Source organism: Taudactylus pleione, unplaced genomic scaffold (genome assembly GCF_031769625.1).
Source record: "Taudactylus pleione unplaced genomic scaffold, aTauple2 ptg000029l, whole genome shotgun sequence".
NCBI lineage: Eukaryota > Metazoa > Chordata > Amphibia > Anura > Myobatrachidae > Taudactylus > Taudactylus pleione.
Genome location: NW_028284431.1, coordinates 1,896,361 through 1,918,812, shown reverse-complemented (window position 1 = coordinate 1,918,812; position 22,452 = coordinate 1,896,361). Strand labels below are relative to the sequence as shown.

The 22,452-nt window shown below is 39.2% G+C and overlaps 1 protein-coding gene across 1 annotated transcript in view; it reads left to right on the top strand.

Annotated features, from left to right (window-relative positions):
- CBLN4 (cerebellin 4 precursor) overlaps positions 1 to 11,415 on the top strand; it is a 34,903-nt gene extending 23,488 nt beyond the window's left edge. Inside the window, exon 3 of the mRNA XM_088451831.1 lies at positions 9,155 to 11,415. Coding sequence (XP_088307957.1) covers positions 9,155 to 9,352 — 198 coding nt within the window. The 3' untranslated portion in view covers positions 9,353 to 11,415. The remainder of the gene's footprint in view (positions 1 to 9,154) is intronic.
- Positions 11,416 to 22,452: the final 11,037 nt, after the last annotated feature.

Below are 22,452 nucleotides of genomic sequence, written 5' to 3'. Positions count from 1 at the left end.
CTGTCTGCCTGTGTGTGTATGACAGGACATAGAGAACACTAAAATATGAAAAAGTAACTGCCACAGCACACTATGTTTTGCCTGCCGGACTTTCCGTCTACATAACGTGTTTTGGAGGCAGAATCTTATTGTGCGCGTCTTCGCTATTTGCCATATTCACTTCCAAACAATGTGAAAACGGCAAGACACGAAATCAGAACAGGCGGAAAGTACTGTCAGAATAGTGTAAATCAGCCCGAACCCCCCCAAAAAGATGCAGTAATATTGGGGATCAATGTAGTAGTGCCCAAAAAGCCCTAATAAAACTTTTTGGGGTACTTAATTTGTTTCAATAGCCTTTAATTAGCGTCTTTGCACATGTGGTGAAGAATGGCATTAAGCAGAATTTTTTGGTAAAAATAAGTAGTCCTGTCAAATTTGGGGTACTTGAAAATGGGTGCTAGCATATTTTAATGTCTCTAAAGTGAAGTTTGTGGAAAAGTGAAATTCCTACTGCATACCAGCACCTGCAATCCCAAAAACCCTTGGTGTCTTCTTAGAGCACCCCCAGAACCTTATTTCGCTAGTTTTTGAAGTTTTCAACCCACTTTGTGCATTTTCGTCCCCAAAATGAAAGTACTTTTTTGGCTTTGTTCTTAAATTTTTCCCTGAGATTTTTTGACACAGTTGTCCTTGAGGGGATGACCCAATGGTTCTTAGTGGTTTCCCAATCTTTGCATCCCAAAATAAAAATTTTGCACTTCATTTCTCCTGCTATTCAGAGGCAATCTTTTTCGCCTATTACATTGTATTGCGTAGGCGAAAACCGTCTGGAATTGAATACGGAGATAAGTTCCGACCATGTGAAAAGTCCCGTTCCGCGATACTTTTCTGTGGAAAATGGCTTTTCACTTCTAATTGAATACGGCCCTATGTCTGATGGAAAAAGTCACTATTCAGTTTTCCTGTGAAAAAAATCATGTTGACCATAATGCCATTGTATAAATCATTGGTGTGGCCTCATGTAGAATACTGTTTTCAGTTCTGGAGGCCATATTTCTAGAAGGATATAAATACATTAGAGACTGTACAAAAAGAGCAACTAAAATGGTGCATGGCCTACATCACAAAACTTACCAGGAATACTAAAATAACTAGCTTGTAACAGAGAAGGGAAAGGGGGACATGATATAAACTTTCAAATATATCAATGGTTTTAACAAGGTACAGACAGGCAGGAGGGAGACATTCTTCAAAGGAACAAAAGTATTAGAAGAAGAGGACATGCCCTAACCCTGGAGCTAGGTAGGTTCAGAGGAAATTTGACAAAAAATTACGTCACAGAAAGGGTAGTGGATAACTGGAATAGTCCCCAATCAAAGGTGGTAGAATCTAAGACAGTAGAGCAATTTAAACATGCTTGGGACAGGCATAAAGAGAGGGGCATAACTAGGTATTTGAAGGCCCCATAACAAAAATTTGAAAGGGCCCCTATGTACCACCCAATGGTGAATAATGTGTATAACACATGTAACTTTGACAAGGAAGATGGGCCTCCTTCAGCTCTGGGCCCCATAGCAGCTGCACCCCTTGCACCTATGGTAGTTATGCCCATGCATAAGGATATCCTTACAGAGAACTAAGGATCACATAGGGTTTGAGGTTACCAAAAGGTTAAAAAAGGGGTCCAAGTGATTCTTATCTGCCATCAAATTCTATATTTTTATATTGGTATCTTTCAGAGAAATGCAAGCTATTATTAAGAACAAGATGTCACCGTGATTTGCACAAACTGTTTCATTGCAATAAATACCATGATTGCAGTAAAACGGTGACATCAATAGTGTCTCCTACAGCACACTTTTCATTAAGAACCAAATTGTCCAATTAGACACTTTTTCTTAGTACTCCTAATCAGTCAGTATGTTGACTTATCTACTAAAGCATTTCATCTGGAATAACTTGGTGATAGACGTTCTATTTCCTAGCAAGTGCACTTTCACGTTTGCTTACTGTCCCATCTCTCCAGTGTAAAAAATGGAGGAGCCCAGTGTAAATATTCCATCATGGCCCCTTGGAATCTAGTGATGTCACTGTTACCTAACTAAATTATAAAACTTAAACGAACACTTTGCTGTCAAGTGAATGTTTTTCACTTAGCTTTATTTCTTTGTAAATCTCCTGTATTTTTCCAAGTGCCGCCAGCTCTCCCTTTGGTATTAGACACAAGAACCTATAACGTCAGCAATAAAAAAAAACAGCACAAAAACATATTGGAATAGCAGAGCCTGAATCAGAGGTGCACATAATATCGATGCCCCATGCAAGAGGCCGATGTTTTCAGTCTGCGCATGTGATCCGATGGTTACCGCTGGGAGCTGCAGAATGAATGTGGATGCAAGAGTTGGGGCTTTAAGTGGGCTTTCGTGGGAGATAACAGCAGGGTGACTAGCCAGTGGCAAGTGTGTCACAGATGTGTCATGGTCAGCGACTACAGCTAAGGATTTAATTGCACTGACACAGGTGGCCATGTTCAGACAGATAATCTTCACCTCCATTGGGCTGGTGCAATGTTCAGTTGTGTGACCGATGGTGTGTCTTGATACGTAGATTAGTGCTGCAACTAATGGGCATCCATTGGCTGCAGCATTAGCATAAAGAAGCAGTAGCGGCTGCAATAGCATAAAGAAGCAGTAGCGGCTGCAATTGGCTGCACCTCTGAATCAGATCCTGAGTGTCTAGATCCTTGTTATACATCTTGGTACAAACTGATAATTTGTATTCAAATATATACACATGTTTATCTGCATGAAGTGAAATGTCAAAAAAAGGGTGGTAGTGTCTCTTGCAGTTATTACATACAGCAATTGCTATTTGGAAAGAGAGTGGAACATCAATGAATTTACAAAAAGAGTGTGGCTGGAGCATTCAAAATAGGATGAACTGAAGCTGCGGATAGTTCTACATTAGTTTCTAAGGTGCCTATTAATTATTAAAAACAACTCTGCCCCCATAATTATCATTTCTTATTGTTGCAATAAGAAATTATTTTGGGGGACAATTTAAGAAGAATTTCTTGTTGGAACATGGGCATTACTCACCTTTGCCCTGCCACTTACTGCCTAAAGTTGCAAATTGCAGCATTCCAGAGTGGGGACAGGACCACCTTGACCAGCATATCCCAGAAGGATCATTTGATAGTAGTTAAGTGTAACTATAGTCAATGAGTCCCAAATAACATAGGTGATAGTAAAGAACAATTGCTGGCAATTAGCTACACAGCAAATGTTAAAAAAAAAATATATTTCAAATTCTATTAAAGTATAATAAGATTTATTTATATATTTGTAAACTATATCTATTATATAATGGTCTGTAGTCTGTTTAGGCCAAGCACCTCTCACAGCGCTCATTGGCTTCCTGCCAGGACACAGCTCTCTGCTACTTCCCCTCACAGCTCTCACTGGCTGCCTGTTCAATGGTCATTTAAAGTTTAAAAGAGTTGTGAAATAATGGCAAGGCAACATATGCACACTTCTAAACTTTATTTTCATACTTTATAACATTTTAGGTTAGTACATGCATGCCACTACAGAATGAGTCACACACCTCCAAAAAGAGGTATGGCTCACTACAATGGAGGCATGATGTCCTCATGCTGGTGTATGTCACATTACTTCAGTAGCACTAGGTTACGCCCAGCTACAGTACTTGCTTGCGATGGGAACATAATCCACTGTTTACTCATACAGTAGGCTGTACAGAGGGATAATCTATAATTATGTCTAGCACATACATTCCCTGTGCAAGGCACAGACATTTTTTGAGGATAGAGGGCCTGATTCAGAGCCGGACGCTATTTGCGCTCACTCGTTCAGAAAAAGGGGCCGGATATTTAAATAGAGCGCTCGCTCTTTGCGGTCTGTTGACGCCTCTATGTCTGAACGATTGAACGAAACATGCGCTCGCTATTTTTTAAAAAACGCCCCCCTGGCCGCTCGCATCATACGTCATCTCCGCTATTTATTAGATTAATCGAGTACATCGAAAGGCATCTGAACTGCTCGCAGTGCTTGTGGTTGGATTTTCCTACCGCAATCATGCGAGCAGTTCAGGCTAAAAGACAACCAAGTGACGTGGTCGATGACGCTGCTTTGTTAATTATGCACACCCTTAAAACGCCCGTTTTGACCGTTTGGCACGCCTGCGTTCGGATCTCCACTCCCCGTTTTCAAGCACCTTCCCCTGTTACCACCCACAAACGCCTCATTCTGTCACTATTAGCAGGCATTCGCTATTTTGCGAGCGCACAATTTCCGACCGCAATGACTGGTTCGTGCATGCGTATTACAACCCATACGCATGCGCAGTTGTGCGAACATCGCTCGGAGCGAACGAGCAGCCGCTTACGAGCGGCTCTGAATCAGGCCCAGAGTTCCTTTTATTCGTGCAGCCACATTTTATTCTAACTCAGGAGTCTATATATATATATATATATATATATATATATATATATATATATATATATATATATATATATATGGGGCACTTCACACAGGACTGTCTCCTTCAAAATGGTCTCCATGCATTATATAGTTCAAGTTACGTAGGCAAGTCACATGATTATAATTTTGCTATACAATATCAGTAAATGTACATCATTACAGTACATCAATATTATGATTCTCTTTTTGGATTTATACAAGGTGCTTGCTTGACAGTTTTACATTAATTCTATATGTAAACAACAATATGGTGGATTGGGAGTTACTGTGGTACAGTCTGTGGTTTGAAGCTGATATTAAGGGTACATTGTGAGGCAATAAGAAGAAAGTCAATCTCAGCAATTTCTTTAATCTATTTATGCTGCAAATGTAATGACTAGATGAATCTTTAATTAGCTATTAGTCAATGATACCTTTTAATGTTCTATATACATATGTCCCTTTATCCAATCCGGACTTATAACCCCATGTTCCTTCCATAACACTAAGTTGTGAAATAGATATAATCATTAGATTTAGGATTTTTCAAAATAAAGATTAATCAGCAGCAGAAGTATAGTAACTAATACTAGCTATCGTTCTTCTCATTATACTGTACTCAGAACTGCATTGGTTATTTTGAGAAATACCACAATGACTTTCCCCAGACAGCAAAGACTGACAATATTAATTATAATAATCCACATTAGAAGGCTAGAAGGTTAGTACTAATTATACAGGGGTCTATTTCTCAAGCAGTGAAAAGTGTGGAGAAGTGGACCAGTGGAGAAGTTGCCCATAACAACCAATCAGCGCCTATCTATTATTTTATAGACTGTACTACTTGAAAGCTGATTGGTTTCTATGGGCAACTTCTTCACTGGTTAACTTCTCCACACTTTCACTGCTTGATAAATAGACCCCACAGTATATAAAGTCCAGTATTCTTTTGTTAAAAAATCCATGATGCAGGAATCCCTCCTTCATAAGGCTGGTGCTACTACTAGTTGACTTATGGAATTGCCTAGGGTGGCAAGTTATAGGGTGTAATGACACTTGTTCAAAGTTTTTATTTTACCCATGAAACTACAGGAGTAATTGGTCACTGACACTTGGCTGAAGAATAGCCAGTAGCTTCTTACCTGTGAAGCCACTGTGTGCCACTACTCTGTGTCAGTGATGGAATAGGAGATTGGTGTTGGGCCACAAGACACAAGGTAAAATTCTGGGAGAGGGGCAGCAGTGCCTGATGTGGGCACCCAGAACACATCCACTGGCCTTGTCTCCTGACTAAATTACTCAGTATCTATTGTTACACAGGAAAAATGTCAAGTTGATTCATACAGGGTAGGATTTAGCTATGTAAGTAAGGTGGCTGAATTGCAGTATAGATCAAGTGTTTCATAAAAAGTTGGGGCAAGCAAAAAAATCAATTTACAACATAAAATTGTGACATTCACTCTAAAATGAAGGGCATTTCTTTTTTATTTTATCTGACTTTTTATTAACCACTTGATTTATACTGTTGTTCAGTCAGCTTGTTTGCACAGTACACGACTGTAAAAGTAAAGTTGGTTTACTACTGTAAAAATTAAGTTGCCTTTTAAAAAAACATTATTTTCTCTTCTTATTCATTTTGCAATATAGGCCATAAATAGTGCTGCTGGCCTTTTGTAAACACTCCTTCTAACACTGTACTCAAATAATTTTATAGTTCTTAATCCTTATGAATAGTAGTGATAATTAATATTATGTTATATGTACAGCACATATTTGGGTATGCAGTCAGGAAGCCGGGCGGACCTAATCCTGACAGCCGGTTTCCTGACTGTCATATCCCGGCAAGGGTCATTAGACATACGCCGGGAGCCCGATGCCCGGCATCAGGATCGAAGGGACGCCGGGCGCCGAGCGCGGATAGCCGCGCGTGGGGGGGGGGGGTTCCCAGGAGAGACTTATGGTTAGGAACCCCCCTGGCGGTAAATCATACCGATTCCCATATTTGCCATTTTTTCTTTCTTCAGGATGTCCAGGTGCGGCGTAGGTAGGTGGGGGGCCTGGTGCAGAGATTTGCATAATTGTGGCTCCGCACCTGCTGTGGTGGAGAAGTGGATGTGTTTACTTCTTCTACTTCTGTATTTCTGTGAGAGTTTTATTGCACCATTTGCTCCAAATAGAATTAGTAGAGCTCTCACAAGAGTTATTGCAGCAGGTATATATTTAGGTTTACTTCCAAAACCATATCCCAGAATTTGTTTGCACATACTGTATCTCTATATAAAGGAAGCAATTACACAATCTATTATGTTTTTTCCAAAGCAAAATATGCTGCAATAAACTGAAATATAGTTAATTTATAATCTGTATTAATTTACATGTATTTATATACAGTATATATACTGTACATGTAATCCCACACCTATATAGCTGGAATATTAGCTGAAATAGGGCACAACTCCCATAGTATGTATATAAATCTATATATAGATATATATACTGTATATAAAAACATAGGATATGTTTAGGGGAAACACTTACTAATGGAGGTCCGACGGCACAGCTGGAAAGCACCAAAGAAGGAACAAGGAAAGAAGATGAAAGTAGAAGAGGTAAGAAATGTTTAGGTGCATATTCACTACACGAGAGTGGAACATCTGTACAATTACAACATTGTAATTGTGCAATCGTTCATCATCCTGGCAGATGATGTCATAATCGTTCAATCGCTCATTTTTCTCGTCTAGTGGATACGCGACTTAAGAGGGAAAAGAGACAATAAATAAGTAAACTGAAAATGTACTGAACTTCCTTACTCTGTTGAAAGTCTTCAGGAACAATGAGGCTCTTCAGGAAGTATACAGAATTTATACAGTATATATACTTCCTGAATCCTGCCTAGTAATAATAATCCACCAATTATCTATTACCTAACTCAGTGTTTCCTAATATTTTTTGAGTCATGGCACTCTAAACTACTGTACTGTATCAGCATTTTTTTATGGCACACCTAGGCTAAAAGTTTCTTATTGGGAAATTCTGCTAAATATATTAAATTAAGTAAATTGTGACTATATGTCATCCTTAGGGTCAGTTATGTGCTGGTGGTGGGTTGGATTCTGTTTGTCCAAATATTTTAAGATTGGCAGCCACTGGATCTGGTTTTGCCTATCATATGGACCATAAATAATTTGATTTGGTCCTAAACCACCAACCGGTCGCACCTCAGAGAGCCACGGCAACCAATTTTGCAACCATTGTCCTACCCCATAAATTATTATATGTACACAACCAACTTTATTTTACCCAACATTAATCAAATTAACAATAACAAAGCTATTCAAAACTTCTATCTAATTCTTTGAAAAGGTGTAGGAATTACCGTAGATCTCTTTTTTGCGACTGACTATTCTAGCTGAAGCAGCCTATTTCACTATCGTAACTACAATATCAAAGCCACCATCTTCCCCATTGAGGTAGTTGTTAAAGGACAACATCGCAACATTGCTAGCAAGATCTTTTGAACATTTTCTAAATCATATTTGAAAATGACTTAGATGGAATGCCATTGCCGAAATTCAAACTAATTAAAAAAAATTATAAAATTTTACTAGTTTGAATTGTGTGTACTTCACATTGTAGTTTTGCTGTTCACATTGCTGTAATTAATGTTTTTAACTTTTTCAAAAAGGTAATACTTTAATGTTTAAATAATATTTTAATTAATAAAAATATATTTACATTTGTTTTAAATCAAACTATAAACACTATTGTCTTTAAAGCTTGACATTTGTGTTTGAGGTTTGAGATTTGCAATAAGAATCAACAATATCATTCAAATGTAACTGGAATGTGTTCAAGCCAGTTCACACATGTGCAAACACTTAAACATATTCAAACCTGGTACAACATTGTTTGCATTTTTGACTTTCTTAATGACTCTAAAATATGATCAGCCTGTTTCAGTAATGTAACTACAATATAATGTTGGCCACCTTCCCCATTTATATGTTTATTTCAGGGGATGACATCACAAGCAGTGCTAGCGCTAGCAGTTACAGCAAGATCTTTGTATCTTATTTTTTTTTCCCTATAATAATAAACTTGAAAATGTCCTAGATTTTATACCATTGCTCAAAAATTTCAAACCATTTAAAAATCAATCACATTTTACTGGTTTATTATATATAGTATTTGAAATATTGTCTTTGATGTTCTATATACTTGATTTTTTTGTTTGAGATATTCCAACTTTCTAGTTTTATAACCAATACATTGAATAATTTTGAAAATTTAAATCTGGGCAATTCAAGAATCTCTGAATAATACAAATTAGGAATCAATGGATAGATAAATAAATATATACAGATAGCACATGTTACTTTTGGATTAATGGTATGATCTGGGTGGATTAAGCATGGACAGCACAATTTATGGTCTCTGCTAATGGTAGTGGTTCATGCCGCTTGTCCAAAATAGCTATGGTTCTTATATTCGAGATAGTTTATTAACTGTTGCAGAAAAGGCTCTCATACATTGTTGTAAATTATCTCAATTAAAACAAAAAAAAATATTATTTTTTAAAGACAGGAGGAACAGATAGAACATGATTAAAGCTTTATATAAATATATTCTGAATTTTATGTATTCTTGGTGTTTTTGAGAGTAATTACTTTGTGTCTCTAATTCCTTAGGTTAATTTGATGCTGAATGGCAAGCCAGTCATTTCGGCTTTTGCTGGGGACAAAGACGTCACTCGCGAGGCGGCAACCAATGGAGTTCTTCTGTATTTGGATAAAGAGGACAAAGTTTACTTAAAACTAGAAAAAGGCAATCTGGTCGGTGGATGGCAGTACTCTACATTTTCTGGTTTTCTGGTGTTCCCTCTGTGAAGTTTGTGACAATAACCCTGGTGTGGGACAACAGACAAACCTTCACCTTTGTAATATGAAGATCATTCTTATCATCTATGGGTTGGTGTCTCTTTACTGACTTCTCATGGCGGAATCTGGATTACACTCTCGCCGAATTCCAATGACATTTCAAAGATAATATTTTGTGTGTTTGCAGTATATCTGGAATCCATCAGACAATGAATATATATGCCTAATGTTACAGTTTAATGCTGCCTGCAAGTTTTATTCAGATTTCATTTAAAGGATTTAATTTATCCTGAAAAAGAAAAAATGGAATAATATGTTACATAAAGGACAAAGTCTATTTAGCTATGTTTGTGTTGCAGACTTAAATCAAACATTGGACTTTTGCCGCTAAATAGCAAAAGCCTAAAATGATTTATAATGTAAGAATAAAGGTATGAATAGGTCACTCTATTGGTTGTAATTATCCTGGTACTTTTCATTTCCACAATTGTTGTTAACTACATAGATAATTAAGTCTTGATATAGTCTAATGAAGGTGTAATGCTAAGCTATTGATCATGAGTTAACAGGGAGGAATCACAATCCTTTGATCATTTTAATGAACAGGTCATGTCAGAAAACTCTCCCACCAACCTGTAGAACTGTGGAAGTCACACAGTTGTGGTCTCTATCTCTTTTGATATATGAAGCCAGAGAATTGAGAATTGTGAGAACTCTGGAAAATAATGAATTGGATGGAGTATGTCTTTATAGACAAATTCACATGATTGATTGGGTGCCAAAAACTTAAGGGATTCATCTTAACGTGAGCTCCACCAGTTTTATTTTCCCATATTCCATGATCTGGACAAGTAGTCTGGATCACTGAAACAATGGGGTTTCCAAGCTTGGGTTTAGCAAAATGGTCAATATATTAGAAGGTGATACTTCCCCTTTAATATTTCACTTCCAGTTCATCGTCTAATTTGTAGAAGTCTGAAAAGTTTTTGCAGCAAGGAGTTTTTAAGCAGCATGTTCCAACAATGAAACAAATAGATCATAACAATGACAAAAAAATGCTTACCCGACTTTCAAATGATCCATCTTGCAGTGCTCGGCAGAAGCAGCTTTGCCCTGCAGGATGTCTCAATCTCACTTCTCAAGTTTAATTAGCATGATTGATCATATGCACTTTATTAGAAACCTGGGGATGTTTTTCTACCTACAGAATCACTTTATTAGCCTGAGAAGAGGATCTTATTTGTATTTAATATGTTGTCTTATTATTTATCTTTTACACATACCTTATCAGTTGATGCCTTTAAAATGATTAAAATATCATTAATTATCAGCGAGCTGTAAAAAAAAAAACAAATTCAGTCCATAGAGATGCGTTAGTTAATATTACTGAGTATATTTGTAGAGTGGAAAATATAGATTTTACTGTCACATCTCAGTGTTGAAATGATATATAATAAAGGTTAATATATGATAGAAGTTTTGACCTTTTGGTTTTGAAAACATACATGATATGGTCTGTTGCTTTATTTGATATATTTATCGCTTGAATTGGTGAGGGCCTTGGGCTCAGAGAAAGCTTTCTGACAGGTAACAGGAAAATACCAATTACTGCAAGCTAAATACCTTAATACTCAATGTATTTTCACACAAAATGAAGTAAAAAAAAAAAAAACAGAATAGGAGAATGCTAGAGGAAAATTAGATTTCGGGGTAGTTAACCCCTTAAAAAGAAACAATTAACACAACAATATTGTCACCTTCATGGAACATATTATGTTTGAAGATTTTATTTGGTCAAATAAATGTGTTGCTGTGTTTACACTTGTACTTGTCATTTACTGTAGGAGTGTTGCCTTTGGCAAAAAACAAGTTTTGTTTCAGTTAACGTACATTTAATTTTTTTCAACAATTGCTCAATCAATTAAAACTCAAAATGCAAATTCCCTTGAGACCTTTCTTGAAAGCATAGGATTGAAACTGCAACTGTACATACATAAAAGAGTTCAATCTACCCATTCTGCAGTGTGACTGTTATAATTGGACTTACAATAGATCAGTTAGGGTAGGAGAGAAAAAAGACAAATCATGAAAAAGAAACATGTGAAAATGGTTTTCATTTTTGTTTCTGTTCTGTTATTTTATTAAACTCAATGTTGCCTTGCAATGTTTATATTTGGACTTCAAAGACCAACATTTCATGTGTGCAATTTTATTGTATCTGAATTAACAATTTTGTGTTACAGTCACTAACCAAGTTTCAATGCAAGTAGTAATGATGGATGTCACTAAATAATTGGTAAATAGGGGAATGTTGAATGTCTATTGTTCTTATTTCACTCAGGAGTTGCTTCTTAGCCAGAGCAACGTGCTAAACCAGTGGTTCCAAAACTGGGTGACATGGGGTGTCACGAGGCACTTGCAGGGGTACCACGATTTGGTGGTCCAGGATCAAAGCAAATTATTTAGGGTTAATGTGATAGGCAAAGCCAGTGCTGTAGGCTGCTAATCATAAAATATGTAACAAACGGAAGTGCAGCCCTGTCTACCACCATATAACTGCACCTCAGGATGACAGGTAAGCACAATTTACCTCATTTCATTTTTTTTTTCTGAATTTCTCAATAAGAAACTTTTGGCCTAGGGGTGCCGTGAAAAAAATCTAATTCTCTAGGGCACCGTGATTCAAGAAGGTTTGGGAACCACTGTGCTAAATACAAAATGGTCAAAATCTACTGCTAGATTTAATCAAGCAAGCAGGGTTTGGTAGAAAAACAAAATCTGTATAAAATTATTTGCTGGAAGTAGTAATAGTAATAGAAGATAAATTATGTTATTCTACTTAACAGATGGTTCTGGGAATGTAGTATAATTTCAATCTGATTTTGTATATTATCTTAAACAATAAGATGATTAAGTCCCCAATGTCTGTATATTTTAATTCACAGCTCCTTAAAATGTTAGCGTGTACCAAATAGAAGCAACATATTATGTAGATGTGTGATTAAACCATCTTAATCCTCTGTGTATTATAGAATAATTATCACACTTGCAAAACTCGTAGTGGCTGATAATCCTATAATACTTTGTTAAATAACTTCTAGATTTAACATGTCCCCAATGCACATTTTCTCTCGTTAGATATTTTTGGCTCAGGGACCCCACTGATTTCAGTACTTGCTGACCTCTTCTATGTCCCACTGGTTTGTAAACCATACTTAACTTCATAAGTAGCTCTTTAAGAAGCAGAATAATCTGCATCAGTAATAATAAAGTAAAGGCAATGGACACCCAATTCTTGTAGAAAGTCCTGTTCTCAGACAGTTTGTATTCAATTGTTCTGAAAGCTAATCAGCAGTCAGTTAAGATTTTATAAAAAAAAATTTAATTGTACTACAGTTTTTGCAAATTCACATTCTTAATATTATTTACACGGTTATAGAAAATTGTAATGTAGTATGATCTTCTTCCAAAGAAATTCTACTTCAGTCTACTAGTTGGTTAAAGAACTAGTCTGCGACAGCCACACCCTATTCCCTGTTGTTCAATTTTACTTCAGCTGCATTTTCTCACTGTTGCAGAAATCTTTGTGGCTCTTGCAAAGCCTTTGCCCTTTCTTTCAGGCAAGAATTTTCTCTCTGTTTCACTCTGCCTTTCAGAACTGAATGATCAAAGCTGGATTAAGACTCCATGTGGCTCTGAGCAAGATAATAGTTTGGGGCTCACCCTCCCCCCTCCTATTTGTCACTGCAAAAATGTATTTTATAAGCAAACCGGTGCCCCTTTCAATATACATGGAAACTAAATATAATATGTTTAAATAAAACAATCCAAATTGAAATATATTATTATTATTATTATTAGATCTGGAAGTGCATGTCCAGTATTTTAGGAGGAGCTGTGCGGGATTTGGACCCCTGGTCTTGACCATCTTGGCCACAATCTCCAAGTTTTAGCTTTTGTCCTACCAAAAATGGCTGCTGTTTTTCTGTTTTATTAGTTGAGATGCTTGGTCTTAATAAAAATGGTTACTGCAAATGTTTAAACCTGTCCAAACAATAGTAAAAAGGCTGTATTTAATAAGTAACATCTGGTCCTACCAAATACTGTATGGGTTCCACTGACTGTTATACTAGTCTTGTTTGTTTTCCCTTCTGCTGGGAGATTCCTAATATGCTCCCCCATAAACAACACTCTTGTGATTTCCTTACAGTGGTCTCCCAAAGATTGACAATAAACAATGCAAGAGGAGCCTTTAGGTCACTACCTAATAATTTGGAGTTCATTATAACCTTCCAAAGATTTATATGTCTGTAAGTATTCCTGGGAAAGTAACACTGATTTTGAATTTTTTCATTGTAGTCACTAACCTTACATTGATGAATGCCAGAAATGTTAGTAATGGTTGTTCTTCAGCATTATGAACATTAACAGATGTTATTCTTTTTGTCAGGGTATTTAGTCCACAGGGCTGTTCTTGACCCACTTACCTCCTTTGAGTATATTGCTCTCCATCCCTTAGAAAAGAACAAATATTTATATTGAAACAGACCTCAAAATATTTAATTGTACATTTTAACTATGTTTACGCAATCTAAGCTACATCTCGGTGACACATTTGTTCATTCAGTTCTCCACATTTCAATTGTTTGTCATTGGGCATTCTCAGTGATGTAGAATGAGGTGAGGAGTAAATGACACCTGCATCTTACCTTTTGGTACAGCACATGAAAGTATTTGAGAAGTGCCAGTATTTGACAGAGGTACACTGGGGGGATAAGTTCTATTCAACATTAGTACCCCAACACATAGTCAATAGTACACTTTGTCATGAGAGAGTGTGTGGAAATAATATATAATTCACTGACCAATCACAGCACGGCTCATCATTAAAAAGCAGACCAAGCAGTTTAAGTGAGGACAGGTAAAGGGAGACAGCTGATTATAAAATACTGGATAAAATAGATAAATAAATAAAATAATAAATCTTATCCTCTCCAATTATTGTCTGTTGATCCACCTATGCTAGGTACACACTTGTCTTGTTGATATATCATTAGTTTGATATATATCACGAGTGTATCGGCCGGTGTATCGGCTGGGTTGTGTATACCTGATATATCTATATATAACATTGTTCACAAACATATCAGGTCAGCCCTGCAGCACTGACAATTTCTTTATATCTGAAAGATATATCGGTACGTCTGGCTGTGTATCCCGCAACCAACAGACAACTCGTACACTGGCTAAAGGGACCAACGACATTGAACTCACAACTGGGAGGGCAAATTTATGTGCCCACCAAGTTGTGATGTCAGTCTAGACATATGGAGCGGCCGATTGATAAGTGTGTGTAGCTTACAAATCGGCTGCTCGGATGGTGGATCCATCGTTCCAGTGTCCAGAGAAGAATAGCCTGCTGATCATTTACTTTCACAAGTCTGTGTAATGACTAGTAGACTGGAGTATAATTTCTTTAGAAGAAGATCATATCACATTACAATTCTCTACAACCTTGTGTAATATGATATGAAGGATGTAGACAGCGCCACAGTACAACAGTCTTTATCACACAGTTTAGCACAACTCAATCGTATTTGACACTCCCAATAGATATATTGGGCGTCAGCTCAACCCTAAGTAAAACAGGCGATGGTAAGTAGCCTATATAAACTATTAGCAAGACAAAAAATAGGGTCCCAGCGACCTCTGCTGTCCCAAGCCCATAAAATTATGACTGAGAAGTGTGTTAAATATATAACATCAGTTTTATTTAGTAAAAACAAATCGGGCATAAAATATATTCCATAAAATATTACTGTAAAATTAGACTAGAAATAGGTGAAATAATAAAACAGCACTAAAATCAGACACTGCTGCACTGGTAGTCAAATAAAATGGCACATTCATTTTTTTTTTTTTTTTTTAAAAGATAAAAAATATAAGAAGTAAAATATGGGAGTCAGATGCTTATCTTTCAGGAGAGAGAGGTGCAGTCTGGGAAGACTGTATAATAGTTTAATATTAAAATAGAGAATAATAAAAATTGCAGCAGTTTCTTTTGCTCACCAATTATCCAAGTAATATATATATATTTGAACCAAAATGGGAGGGAGCCTATCAATTGTAAAATAACGTATTACATGGCATATATTCAAAGCATCATTTATTTATGTTTCTTTTTCATAAATGTCATTGTGTAATAACAATAACATCACAGTTATGAATATTTGGAAACATATAGAAAGGGCACCATTTTCTGCTGCACAAGCAGAGGTGTAGGCAAACATCTTCTGTTCATATAGAAGTTTATGAAACAGTGATAATCCCTTAATCATTTTGCAGTCCTATATAGTTGTTCATAAGGCAGGGCATTAGTAAACAGACCTTGTTGAGATAGAGGGGCATTGTTTTTCAGAAATAGGGTCAGTGAAACAATGGGGGACATTTCTGTAAAGTGATGCAAATAAAAAAAGGGGGGATTATCTCTATATCAACCAATTATTTGTTTTCATATTCTAAATTGCACCAGTTACTGTATTTGTTTTAAATTTCCAAACTGCACCAGAATATTTACTGTAGCACTTCAGGGGATGCAGTTAGCAGACCGTCGGGCGGCATGCCTAGGTCTGAATCCAGACGGTGAAAGCCTGACATGAGACTTAAGATAGGTGTTGAAATACCAAAGCCTGTCTGAGTCCCGAAAATCGGGTGCTGTTGCCGGCCCCCCAGAAAGGCAGACAAGCCTCCCCTACTCCCCCGCAAATTACCTGTGAAACCCCCGCAGCCAGGGGGCGGTGATGCGATTCACGCTGAATCACGTAATTTTTTCCAACATATTAAGAATAAATGGAAACCTGTTCTATAACATCTATATAAGCACCTTAAAAACACAATAACTCTATATTGTTGTTGTTTTTTGCCACTTTAATTTAATAATCAGTAAATAGTATAGGACTTATGCCATATTTAAAATTCTATTGCTATTTTTCATAGCTAAATCCATAACCTTGTATAAATGCAAAAACACTCTAAGGGGAAACTTTTTTGATTATTTTAATACAAACAAGATGCATAGCAGTGCTTGTTTTGCATATTTCAACCTCTCTCTATCACATTTGAAAAAAATACATCGCCTGGACAATTTTAGTAATATATACATCTTTACATAAGGTAATGTATGTGAATAGAATTATGTGATGATGTTGGGGCTAATTAATAATGGGGATTATGAAGGATATAAATGCAAAGGTGTTAATTGTATTAATTATCATTAATGGGGTTGTTATGATGATGCTGAAGTAATAATAGATATAATAATATGGAGGTCAATAATACTCTCTGAATTATATGGCGTTCACTGATGCCCTTTGTATTTAATAAAGATCACTGCAATGCTCTCTGTATTATATAGCAGTCACTGATGCCCACTGTATTAAATGGGGGTCACTGTAATGCTCTCTGTATTATATGGTGGTCACTGTGATGCTCTCGGTAGTATATGGCAGGCATTAACTCTCTCTGTATTATAGGGTAGCCACTGTGGTGCTCCTTGTATTATATGGTGGTCACATGTTTTTTAAAACATGTAAGTTGATTTAACATGTGTTTTTTCTTTACTTGGTAGTTTAGCTTTTGTACATTGCATAGTTAATTTGTATTATAGTAAAGAGATGAACAAACACATTATGTTGGCTGCTTGCATTACCTCATTGATATACATGTAGTAAAAATGAACTAGTGGAAATCAAAAAGATGAGTGACATGCTACAGTCTATCAACAGATAAGGAAAGCTGCACATTGCATAGCCCTGTTCAGTGTAATAAACAAAGTTATTCTAGCACCAGTGCCATCCCTCCCTGCATTATCGGGGAGGGCTGCCATCAAAAAGGGGCATGGCCTCACTGGCAGGGGGTATGGCCTCATGGCCAAACCCCCGTTCCTATCACTCGGGGGTGGAGGGTGTCAGAGTTGTGGACTGCCCTGTGTGCAGTGCTGGCTCCCTCACTGTGTCAGGAGCCAAGTGCTCCACTTAATGTTACAGTGCAGTACCTGGCTCCTGTCACTGAGGGGGAGTTGGCACCTTGGTGTCACCCCTCGGCAGATGACACCCAGGTGCAGCCTACACCCCCACATACCCCTTGTGATGCCACTGCCTAGCACCCATCACTTGCAACTCAGAACACACCTTTGCCACCCTAGCACACACTCCTTGCTACCCAGACCTGCCCTAGTGATCCTTGCACTTACAACTTGTTAGCCAGACTACCCTTCATCACATCAGCACCCATCACCAGTGAGCATAGCACCCATCACTTGCAACGCAGAACACACCCATGTCACCATTGTTTCCCAGGCCTCCCTAGAAACCCTTGCACCCACTATTTAATAGCCAGACCACCCTTCACCACTCTAGCACCCATCATCAGTGGGCATAGCACCCGCCATTTGCTAATCAAACCACCCTTCACTACCCTGGTACTCACACTAGTGGACATAGCACCCTTCACTTGCAACACAGAACACACGCTTGCCACCCTAGTACCTACTTTTACCATTTCCTTTTATATTAATTCATAATAAACCATAGTGTTCACTTGTCGACATTTTGTACCATATCAACATTTTGATTGTCAACATTTTGTACCATGTTAACATTTTGATTTTCGATATATAGGTGTCTATGTACTAAGCCTTGGAGAGAAATAAAGTGGACAGAAAAAAGTACCAACTAATCAGTCACTAACTGTTACTTTACAGGCTGTCTTTGAAAAATGACAGTTGGGAGCTGATTGTTTGGTATACTTTATCTCCATCCACTCTATCTCTCTCCACTCTGTCTCTCTTTGGTACAAAGACCCTTTTAGTACCTGACAACATTTTCAAAGTCAGCAATTTAGTCATTGGTAGATTACTAATCAATGTTAGGCAAGTAATTACGATCGCCAGTGGCAAATGTTTTGCAATTAATTGAGTTCCTTGCTGTTCTGCTATATTCCTGGAGCAGTGACATATAAAATAATTTGTAACCCCAGCTTGCTGTGTTTTTAAGGGATTAGGGTGTCAAAAATAAATGTAAACCCACTCTAGTTCTAGGCTGTCCCATACTGGCCTGCATGAAGAGGTGGAAGGTAGGGAAAGGATGAAAAATGGCTCCAGTCTAGCAGGGGAAGCAGTTGGGAAGCCGATGGACGGAATCCCGACTGTCGGCTTCCCGACTGTCTAATCCCGGCAAGGCGTTAAATGACAGGTGTCAAAATCCTGACACCTGTCATTTTACCTATGCCGGGAGCCCGACACCCGGCTTACCTATCGAAGGTAAGCCGGACACAGACAGCCGTGGGGGAGGGTAGGGTTAGGTTTAGGGTTCCCGGGGAGGACTTAGGGTTAGGCACCCCCTTGGGAGTTTAGGGTTAGGCTAGGGGAAGGGAGGGTTAAGGTTAGGCACCCCGGGTGATGGTTAAGGTTAGGCACCCCCCCCCGGGGGACTTAGGTTTAGGCGGCGGGGAAGGGGGGGTTAGGTTTAGGCACTTAGAGGGGGGATTAGGGTTAGGTACTTGGGGGGGAGGTTAGGGTTAGGTACCCCTAAGGGAGCTTTAGGGGGTAGAATAGGGTATGAAATACTTACCTTGGGATGATCAGGATTTTCACTGCTGCTGAGATGCCGCTGTTGGGATTTGAACTGCCGGTTCAAAGTCAATTTTCATTTTGATCAGTTTTAATTTCATGTTGTATTTCTGGGACTAAATCACACATTTACTAAGAGACAATATTTTTATATTGATTTTTAAATGATAGTAAATGTCGATATAGGCCCTGGAATACAACCAAAAAATTAGATCAATTTAAAATAGTTCAAAATCAATTAAATCTCACCTACCAAATAAAATCAATTGTGTTTACACCAAAAGTTGCTGGACTGTGGGCCTGATTCAGCAAGGATCGCAGTTGCTAATACACACGCAATCGGCCAATTGTTTTGCACTGTACATGCTTATGCATCATAGTGGCGTGCGTGATCCAGTCATTGCGATTGGAACTGCAATCACAGAGGCAACGCAGACCCATCACAGAGTGATTGACAGGAAGTGCCGCTTGTGGGTGTTGACGGGAGAGGTGTTAAGGTGAATGCAGGCATGCCAGTGCGTTTCAATGGCATTACAGGGGCGTTGATAAATTAGCCACTGTGAAACCATACACAGCCTGAGGTCTCACAGTGTGCGCTGAAGTTAATTCCTGAGTGAGGTCTGACCTGCCTTAACTGTGCGTATGGGTCCGTTGTTACTCAATGTTACCAATTATTTCACTATGTTGCCAAAATATAAAGGTAACAATATGTTTAAAAATGGAGCAGACTAGATGGACCAAGTGGTTCAAATTCTATGTTTTTATGTTAGGCTGCGATCGCAATGCAAATGCAAGCATTTACATATCACCGCTGATATTAGCAACTGGATGCCCCAGGGACCAGTGATTGGTATTCTGGTGAGCTACTCTGTGACTCCAGTCAGCTGATCGCCGGGCTCCTGCTCTGTGACCTCAGTAATCTGATGTGTGATGTAAACCGGCTTCTGAGTTTACAGCACAGAGCAGCTGACGGGGTCACAGAGCAGGAGCACAGCAATCATCTGAAAAGAGTCACAGTAGAGCTCACTGGATCACCGGTCCCCTAGGTGCAGGTAAGTATAAACTTAGCGGGTGAGTGGGGTGAGGGGGTGTAGCTGATGGTACATGCGCAGTCACAGTCTCAGGGTATTTTTTTTGTGAAAAAACCCTGAGAAGTGTGGTAGAGAGGATTCACAGAGACACAGTTTTTAGGCAAGCTCTGTCCCTGTATGTGATATTCAGGGCCGGCTCTAGGGGTGTTCGACCAGTGCGGTCACACAAGGGCTCCACCCATAGAGGGTGCGCACCCCTCCCCAACATCCCGATTTCAGTGGGACATTACTGTCCCGCTGTTCCACCCATGAGCCGAAGTGGCCTGTGGGTGGTGAGTTCAGGAGGTTGGGGACTCCCACCACCGCAGCTGTGCGGCGGTGCCAGACCCAGGAGTCTGAATGGATGCTGCACGCATGCGAGTGGCATCCATTCAGTAATGGGAGCGGGCTGGGAGAAGCCCAGCTGAGGCTCCCCCAAGGTTGACGCTATCTGGAGGTGTGCTGAGCTGGCACGCCTCCAAATAACGTCACATAGAGGGCGTGTCCTATGGTAGTTAGGCCACACAAACATTTTCGGTCACGCGCAACGTAAGGGCACACTTTACCCTGGAGCCGGCCCTGGCGATATTTGATACATCCTTGCGATATATATTCAAGTACCGCATTGTGATTTTAGGCAAATTTATCACATCCCATCTGCATCTGAGATGCGGATTGTGATAAATATGCCCCTCAAAAATCTAAGTTATTTTTATATCGGTAATTCACACAGTTCTAGTAACAAACACAACGCTAGTTAATTACAAAATCTCAAGTGTGCTGTAGTAGCGTGCGGTGAGGTCAACGGCTGGGGAGGCACTGGTTGAAAAAACAGCATAGGGTTCCCCCTATTTAACACTAACCTGCACCAGGCTGAACCAGCCAGGTGGATAATTGCATAGTGGGGTGTATACTCAGTGTGGGTCCCCCTGCCTTCACATTAACCACCCTTAAACTACTCAGCCCAGGGCTGGATTCCCTTGGAATGTGGTGATCCCAAAAAAATAAAATGGGGTCCCCCTCGTGAGCAACATCCAGCACTGGGCTAAAAGCCCAGTACTTTGCTCTGCACGCCTGGTGACGGTGGGCACAGGGTTCATGGTATGATAATATTGTTCTTTACAGGTGGCCTACAGGTCCCAGAAGCCTACCCCAGCATGCTGGCACTTGGAAAAACACAAGTGCCTACATGCCCAGACATTAAGGGCCCGCTGGCAACTGTAGTCTGCCTGTAAAGAAACTGTTAAAATAAATACAAGACACCTAATGTTTTAATAGAACTTTATTATACAGCATCTTCACCTGGGGGCAGTGGCTTTCAAGCTCTTTTACATGGTCACCGCCTCCCCAGGGCTTCTGGCATCTATTATCTTCCGGAATTCTTGCATGCTCCTTCCCCACTGGCGGGCTGCCAGACACTCCCTCGCACTTACTTGTATAAGTCAGCTTGAGGGGGCGGGGTGATGACATGGTCAGCCGTGATTGGCTTGCGACTGCCATCTTGAATTTCAAAAATGAAGCTGAGGTGCCATTTTTGAATTAGAACTGCTGCCTACTGGAATGGCTGGCAAGGCCTGGATCCTTTTGGATCCAGGCCTGCTGTCATGCCAGCTATCTCCGCTGGGCCCCACTGCTGCTGATGCCCGCATATCCGCGGTGCCCCCACTGCATCCCCACCACATAAGCCCACTACCCACCCAATGATGATAGGTCATCCATCACTGGACAGCAGATCCAGCGATGGATCCGCTGTCCAATCACATCTGCCTGACAGGGGCATACTTTCCTGTGGGCTGGAAGCACTTCCCTCTCAATGAGGCACCTGTATAAGTGACACCTTGCCATATTTTTTCAATGGACTTTTACAGCCAGTGGCATGGCTCTGACCTTCAGTGTTTTTTTATTTTTAAGGGAGGCAGCGCTCTCACTGCCTCCCAACTAAATTTTACTGAAGAGATTAAAATAATTTAAATAATGCAAAGCAGATATTTATGACACAGAATCTGTGTTATAATTATAAATATCTTCTTTGTATTATTTTAATCATTATGACAGGTGAGGCTCTGCCACCCCTGCCTCCCCTGAGTGCAAGTCCCTGGTGCACAGGGACAGATCAGCTGTCTCCATACCGGAGTAATGAATTGCACCGATGCTCATGGTGAGTCAGAATGTCAGTTATCGGGGGCTGCCCAGTCCCCAATAATTAACATAATGAATAGGCCACCTCAAGGAATTGCTTTCTAACAACAGAACAAGAGAAGAACTGCAGTGTAGGTTTACATAAATATAGAACAAGAGTATAAATGTATTGTACCTCATCTCATAATGTAGTTTAGTGCTTCAGGACATTGCAGGGATAAATAAATATGTTACAATTCAGTTCCTTCAGAGTTGTGCAGTACTGTGAAATA